The sequence below is a fragment of the Corvus cornix genome, chromosome 6 (assembly GCF_000738735.6).
Source record: "Corvus cornix cornix isolate S_Up_H32 chromosome 6, ASM73873v5, whole genome shotgun sequence".
Classification (NCBI taxonomy): Eukaryota; Metazoa; Chordata; class Aves; order Passeriformes; family Corvidae; genus Corvus; species Corvus cornix.
Genome location: NC_046336.1, coordinates 12,360,741 through 12,368,396, shown reverse-complemented (window position 1 = coordinate 12,368,396; position 7,656 = coordinate 12,360,741). Strand labels below are relative to the sequence as shown.

At 50.7% G+C, this 7,656-nt stretch overlaps 1 protein-coding gene across 1 annotated transcript; it reads right to left on the bottom strand.

The window, feature by feature from the left end:
• Positions 1 to 4,136: 4,136 nt before the first annotated feature.
• On the bottom strand, positions 4,137 to 6,980 carry CALHM3 (calcium homeostasis modulator 3). Its single transcript, XM_010412938.3, has 3 exons — positions 6,694 to 6,980; positions 5,538 to 5,793; positions 4,137 to 4,598 (listed from the first exon to the last, which is right to left on the bottom strand). Exons 1-3 carry the CDS (start codon positions 6,978 to 6,980, stop codon positions 4,137 to 4,139), a joined length of 1,005 nt encoding a protein of 334 aa, XP_010411240.2.
• Positions 6,981 to 7,656: the final 676 nt, after the last annotated feature.

Below are 7,656 nucleotides of genomic sequence, written 5' to 3'. Positions count from 1 at the left end.
CTCCACATCCCCATTTCTGCAGTCTCCCAGCCACCCATCCCCTTTGCTGGAGGATGCAGGTGTTACCATGGTTGTGTCCTCACCAGAGCACTCTGTGCCCTGGGCAGAGTTGGCTGATTGGCCTCTGGGAACCTGTTTGCAAATGCAGGAGATGGGTGCTCCTCCCAGGACTGAATGAGACACCCCACCTCTGCAGTGCTAGCACACATGGAAAAACTGGATTCCAGAGCTTCCCCCTTCCCTCCATGTGTCAGCCTTGCCTCAGCAGCATCTAAGGCAAGCACCTTTCAGGTCTGCCAGCCCCTACTTCTGTACCTGCTTCACTGCGAAATACCTCCTTTTTATTCTGCAGAGGGAAAGGAACAGGAAAGGAAAAGCGGAGGAAGGAGAGGTAACAGTTAGGCCAGGCTTGACTTCTACAGCATAAATGTAAAATAAGTGGATGGTGTTGTTGGTGTTCTCCTGCATCTCTGTTCCCAGTTCACAAAGCAGCCTAGCTGCCCTCAGCTGCTCCCTCAAGCTGGCCAAAAGATGGGGGATTACTGGGACTACAGGTGGCTGTAAAACAGATGGTGGCAAGTGCTCAGTCCCTCCAGACCGGGTACCACCTGAGCTGTTGTCATGAGAATCAAGATACATCTGACTGGACACCAGTGTGACTGCACTGGTGGCTGTAGGACATGTCACCAAGGGAAGCTTACATGTACATAGCTTACATGGAAGACACAGGCGAGCTACTTTCCCCCAAGGTTTTGCAGTGTGCCAGTACAGAGGTAGGAAGCCAGAGCAGGCATTTTGACCATTAGTCAGCGCTGCAGGTTCTGAGTCTGCCCCGCACCAGCCCTGGGGCTCAGTTGGTAATGCTGAGCTCACCCTGAGATGCCACCGCAGAGGTGAGCACAGAGCGTGTGGGTAATACCTGAGCAGTCTTAGTTCTGCCTGCTGTGAAGAGGTTAATTGCATCATCTCATCAAATGGGAAGAGATTTTGCTTCATGAATATGAATGAGGCTTATTGCACTGCTAGCTGAGAGCTCAGACTGGCTTCTCTATTCACCTGGCGAGTGGCTTTTTGAAGGGCAGTTCACATCAAAGCCTGCATGAATCAACCCTGTAAAAAGCAGTGAGCTTTTTGATCTCCAGGAAACTCTGCCTTTTACTAAACATGAATGAAGGGCCTGAGCCTGCTTGGTGTACAACACTACAGTTCTCACTGAAGCCAACAATAGGTCAGTGAGAATCCAAAAAGAGCTCATAGAAGACAATGCCTGGGTCTTTCTTTCCATATTGCTGTGTTAGGGAGGACTTTGTATTCATGAGTTTCCCAACAGAAAATTCACTCTAACTGACTTGCAAGGGAAGGCAGAGCTGATGCTTCCTCCTGCAACCCCAGCCTACCTGTGCTCTGGAAACCGTGTCCTGGAAGAGATGGGGAATGCCCAAGTCCCTCCCAGGACCCAGTCCTGCACCTGCACACCGAGACTGACTCTGAGGTGTGGAGTCGTGGAGGGCTTTGCATGTCCCAGGCAGTGCAGGATATAGAAAGGAGGGATGTGACAACAGCAGCAGTTCCTATCAGGAGAGTTTGGGAAGTGACTGGGGAAATTGTCTTTGTAGTCAGCCCTGCTGTTTCACAGGCTCTTGGCAGGTGAGGATCCCTGGGGATGTTGGACATATCTGCAGGTCTGGCATCACAACAGCCCTGAGAGACAGAGAGCTGCTAAAGTTTGTGAATGACCCTCTCTGCCCCACCTTCCACAGGAGGGTACACACTCCTAATAGAGCTGGTGGGAAAAGACTTCTGGAGATTTTTTGGTCCACCCACCACTCCCTGCACAAAGCACATTCAGGGTCACATCTAGTTGGGATGTGAGTATTTCCATAGATGGTGGTGCCATAGACTTTCTGGGCAAGCTTTTCCATCACCCTCAAAATCAATGTTTTCTTCTGTTTAAATGGAAGTTCTTTCATTTTGGGTTTATTGCCTCTTGTCCTGTCATGGGGTGCCAGGTACCACTTTCCACAAAGGAGAAGAGTTCTTTGGCTTCAGAAGGAAATGCAGCAGGGGACTCAGGGAGGCTGGGAGGAACGAACACCCATGGCCCCAGCCAACTGGAGCTACTCCATGACCAGACCAGACCCTCCCAGCAAAGTGTGAACCTTTGTAGACCTGCAAAATCTATGGCAGCATCCTTAAACTCTCCTGTTTTCTCCCTCTTGGTACACATAACAAATCTGTTCCTCTTCCCCTTTTTTGCATTTCGTATTTTGTGGCCACACTGGAATGGCTTAAAACCTGAGAGCATGGAAAGCAGCATGCAAAGGGAGCTGCAGACCTCTGCTCTGAGTGTGTTAGGAAAATACCCAATTTGACTAGTGTGGAATGGTGAGTCCAAACTGAGCCACAGCCTCAGATTTGTGATGTGTGTCTGATAAAAGTAATCCAGAGACACAATTCACAGTGCAATGCTAATTTCAAGTAAGAGCTCAGAAGAGCTCCTGGGGAGAAAACCACAGTGTTTTTCCCATCATGGGCCACAGCTGGCTCTGTGCACTCTCCTAGCACATCCAAGGGAGCGCAGGGATTCACCCAGACCTGATTTTGCTATGCAAATAAGAAAAGCTCTGCAGCCCATCCCTCTGTGCCCTGCAGTTCCTGACTGGGCCTTCTGAGTGGGCAAAGGGGTGCAGCTGCCCATGGGTGGGCTATGGAGCTATTTGGCCTCCCAATGTTTTGCCCAGTACCTCCTCATTCTCTGGCTTGTGCATACAAACATCCTGGGGAGGAGGTGACCCACCTGCCAGCAGCTTGACAAAGTCAATTTGGGGAATTAATATGCATTTTCATTTTGATCCCTCATTTTGGATTTAGTCCCAATGTGGTGGCAGGTTTCTCTGCCCCTATCCCACCCTCTTCTTTCCTCTTGGGAGCCCTGCTTGCCCCACCTATCCATGCACGCCCAAGGAGACATTTCTTCTTCACCCCGCCTCCTCCCAGCCCTCCACATTGCACCTTTCCCCCCAAGGGACAAAGTGGGCATCAGTGTGAGGTTCAGCCTGGAGGAATAGATGTGTCTGTGCTGGGTTAGTTTGCAGTAAAGACTTTAATGCATCCAAGCAGCAACGCTGGATAGAAGAACCAGTGAAACTGGCACCAAGTACAACGGGGACTGGAAAAAGCAGGTGAGAAAGCAATTATCATTAAAGGCTCAGAGATAAGGTTACATTCAAACAGGTTTGAAACTCTGGATGGAAATGCCCAAATAGGTGTTGCAAGGGTGATCCTCTGGATAGGTCAGTTTGTACTCAAATCTAGCAGGGAAGTGTTTAGAATATCTGTTCAGACTTCTCAGGCAGAGTCAGTGTACCCTTTGCATGGCTCAGCATCAGTGCTTACAGCAGCTGCCTAAACTCCAACACAGCCCCGTGGCTGTGTTAAACAAAGCCTCCATCTCCTTTTCCATTTGCAAATCCAGCCCAATCCAATTGCTATTCAGAGGTGCCTTCAATTAAAGTTTTGCTGCTCCATGAATTTCAGTGTGTTGCCATATTTCATTTTTTAAATGCATGGAAGTATTGACAGGTTGTTAGAGGGAGACAGAACAGCTTGGCAGCTGGGCTGGGGGCAGCCAGAGCTCTCAGCAGATGGGAAGATGTAGGAGGTGGTTTTGCCTTTTTGAGTAAATATGTTGGTGTGGTACTAAGAGAGTTGCCAATTAAATCATTTCTGTGTCAGCTCTGATAACCCTTTGAACCAGGTTTCACTGGAATGGGCAGGAGCTCCTCACACATCTGTGTGAATGGTTTGTGTACGCAGCCAGATGTTGCTGCCATGGTTAAATCCTTCCTCAAGCCAGAACATTTTTATCACAGCTGTAAGAAGCTGCAAACTCTTTGATATGACAAAAGTGCCCCACAGAGCCCTTGGCTGAGAAATATCATTAACCATGACTGCATCTGGGACCTTTGGACCCTCAGAACTAGCTGACTTTGGAGGTTTTGCCAGGCATGCCCTGGAGTGAGGCCTTTGGGGTTGCAGTTTTGGAGGAAGGTGTGAGCACCACTGTCATCTGCCTGCTGGTCCTTGCTTTGTGCAGAGGTTTGGAAATGCTCTGTGTCTGCAGGAGAAAGCTCCCTTTACACATTGGTGTGCTGGGGGACTTTGGAGTGAGTGCTGGGGCTGTCTGCCCAGGGCAGAGGGGATCTCTCTTGCACCAGGGGATGCCTCTGGGTTGCCTGGCTGACATCCAGGGGAGGTTTCTCATAGTACCACCTTTTCAAAAGTTTGTTCACCTGGTCTTGATCTGTGATGCCCCGGAGAAGATCTTCCTCTCCTTCAGCTCCCTCTCCCTTCCCAGGCAAGCTGCAGCTGTGCAGTTTGATCTCTTGCCTCATGCTTTCAAAGAAGTGGAGGATGCATTTGTGAGCAAAGAGCCGGCTGTGCTCACAGCAGGTTTCCTCAAAAATCTTTTGCTCTATGTCAATGTAGTTGCTCCAGTGACGTGCCTGCAGGAGGGTGGCCTGGTTGAAGCAAGGTCTGAGCCAGCGGGCAAGGAAAGCTGCTATGATAAGGATCAACAAAATGCTCCAGCCAAGTGCCTGTGTGATAAGAAAGAAGCAGTGAAACAGGAGCAAGACAGACACAAGGACAGCACGAGCTGTTTGCCTGTATCAGTGAGACAGGGAGTGTGGCTGGATGGGAAATGTGGCGTATCTGGACTCCTGTCTTCAATCTGTCCCTGTAGTCCAGCACCCCACACTGCACTCAGAGGGTTGGTGTAATTGCCTTCCAGAGAATATAGGATATTTATCTGTGCACGAATCATTCAGTAAGGATAACTGATTGCAAAGTTAGCCTGGAGCAGACAGGCATTTGCTTTGAGCATAGGAGTGCCCCAGGGAAGGGGGACTTCAGTGCTCTCCTTTGGGGTTTCCTTATCTCCAGTGATCTTCTCCTGACACCTACATTAACTCCAGGGCCCAGGAGTCCTCACGGCAGTGTGAAGACAGCCCAGCCTATGGGCAGCTCCCTTGGATAAGAAGGAAGGGCTTGTTTTCAATGACCTTCCACCGGTCCCCATGCCTGATCTGGCATTCCTATACCAAGAGCGGAGGCCAGTCAGGGCTCCACTCCCCATTCTGCCATGTTCTATTGCTCCTGAGCAAGCTGTTTTCATCCGTCTAAGCTTGCACTGTCCTTAAAACAGTGGGTCCTGTCTGCAGGGTTAGCAGTTAGAAAGATCTTTTGACATTGAATAGGGCTGTAGGAGACATCTGTATTCTATACCATATCTTTTATCATCTGGGTTTAGAAGCTGCTGGTTCTGTTATTAAGCCATTCATCATTTCTTTCCTTTTCCCTACCTGACTCAAGATTATCACTTAGGATAGCAACATCTGGAGGCAAAAACAAGCACAGAGCAGCCTTGCTCCCAGCCTGACTGCAATGAAGTGATGACAAATCAAGGAAGAGCAGGAGCAGATGCCACATGCCTGGTCACCTCACTGACATGAGTGGCTCTGCCAGCAGTGACCCACCTGGGACCAGCAGCGCAGGTACCTGGACACTGCCTTGTGGGACGTGTTGTTCCTCATGAGCTCATTGTCCTTGCAGGGCACCTTGGCCAGCAGCTGCTGCACCTGCACCGTGCTCACATTGGCAAAGCCCACAAACTTCTCGGGATCCATGGAGCCACTGAAAGCACAGATCAGGCACTTGCCATCCAGGAGGGTGACTATGATCCAGACGACAGGGGCAACCATGGCTCGCTGCATGATGGAGGAACACATGTACCTGGAGCAGGAGAGAGAGAGGCGAGTGGGTAAATGCTGGGAGCTTTCTCCTCATCCAGAGCCCTGAGGGATGCGGTCTGTCCTCTGCCAAGCAGTCTTTCCAGACCCAGGGAACCGACTCCCAGGGCTGTCCTCAGAATTGCTTCAGCTGATGCTTCTGCTCTGGGATGTCTTCGTTGGTTCTGCCTGTCAATGAAACCTGCACCAGCAATTGGCAGTGCTCTGTGTGCTGTCTGCACTCAGTCAGTGCACAGTCCCCTCATTATGCGCTTGCCTTGACTGTACCCTTATGCCTCCCATGCACAGATCTTTGTCAGCTCTCCCTTGTCTTCCACATTCACACTTCCTTTTCTCATCAGTTTCGACCTGGAAAATCCCTTTTTTTCTGCAGCCTTTCTTGCCCCTCTCTGAGCCAACTGTGCACTGCATAAAACTTTGTATGTAACAGATGGAATGTGATTCTCCTCTCCCACCACTATAAATTAGTAAAAACTCAGGTGAAGGGAGGGAGACTACGAGGCTTTCAGTAAAGAATGATCGTGATGAAAATGCCACAGCTTTTGCATATTTAAAAGGAAATGTCTCATCTTTTTGCACATGGAAGCCCCCAGAGACACCCTGTGAGGGCATGACAAGGCAGCAGCAATGCAGTTTCCCAGGGTGGTGGTGTAAGCCTAAGTGTTGGGCCACTCCTGCTCTCCTTTGCTGGGATGGAATGAGATTGCCTTCATTTCTGCTGGATATAAATGCATTTCCCATACCTGTGCCCCTCCAGGGTTGTGGGGAAAGGCCTCAGGAGATGAGCTTGCAAGAAAATGAATCTACCAGGAGGATCAAAGCTATGGAGAGACAGCTAAACAGGAGGTGAGAAGAGGGATGCCATTGCCGCTGCAAACCCCACCTGATGACAGCTAGGTCCTTCTTCCTGTGCCCCTGTGGTCGCCTCCACTCCTCCAGCATCACCAGGGACTGTCTGTTGAGGATGAGACCGCACAGGAAGAGGATGATGGGGGGTACAAACATGATCCCCAAGCCATAAGCCATGTTGTACTGGGGTAGGCAGGGGCAGCTGAAGTCAAAGCTGGTGTACATCTTTACACTTCCCAGGGCCAACAGCCCACAGATCCCATTCATTACAGACTCCGAGTTGGATTGGAAGTACTGGAAGATCATCCGGAAACGGTCCATTGTGTTCTTTTGGCCAGGGGTGCTCCTCCTGGGAAATCACTGGGCTGCCCAGAGTGGCCTGTCTCCCTTTGTTCCTCCTTCTGCTGCCACAGGCCAGCGGATGCAGCTCAGCCTCCAGTCAGCAGGAGGATGAGGATGGAAGAGAGCTGCTGTGGCAGGGGGCACAGCCTGTGCTGGGGCTTCCCCACTGGCACAAGGCTCTCACAGATGTGCCTCTCACTCAGTGCTTGTCTTCCAGGGCAGTTGGTAGCTTTTCTAGGTGAGCTGATGGATACAGCATCCAGCAGCTTTTTTTTCCACCTTGTTTTTCATTTTCAGGGCTGTCCCACATGCCAACCAGTCACAGCCTCCAGCAGTGCTGGGTCCCTCCCTCCAGGAGATGGTAACTCTCTGTGGAGAGCCATTGGTGGATGCCTGCGAGCTGCTCTCTCTGCTGATTGAAGCCCGTTGAGTGATTCACTGCCCGGGAGAAACCAGGTACGTCAAATAAGCTCCTCTGTGTTTCTGCTGCTGCCCCACTTCTCTTTGCATGTCCCCAGCCCTGTGTGGGGCACAGGGGAAGGCAGGGAGTGCGCGCCTGGCTCCAAGTGCACTGCACGGCTGCAAGCTCAGATTTCCCTATGAAAATGGGCTGAAAGGACCAACCCTCTAGTCAAGAGGATGTGAGAATCGATAG

Bases quoted from the DNA above. Each gene is read 5' to 3' on its own strand.
- CALHM3 (XM_010412938.3), bottom strand. From the start codon at position 6,980: ATGGACCGTTTCCGGATGATCTTCCAGTACTTCCAATCCAACTCGGAG. The intron at 5,794-6,693 runs GTGGGGTTTGCA...CTCCTGCTCCAG, and splicing joins AAGGACCTAGCTGTCATCAG to GTACATGTGTTCCTCCATCA. The intron at 4,599-5,537 runs GTGGGTCACTGC...CTTATCACACAG, and splicing joins ACCTGCGCTGCTGGTCCCAG to GCACTTGGCTGGAGCATTTT.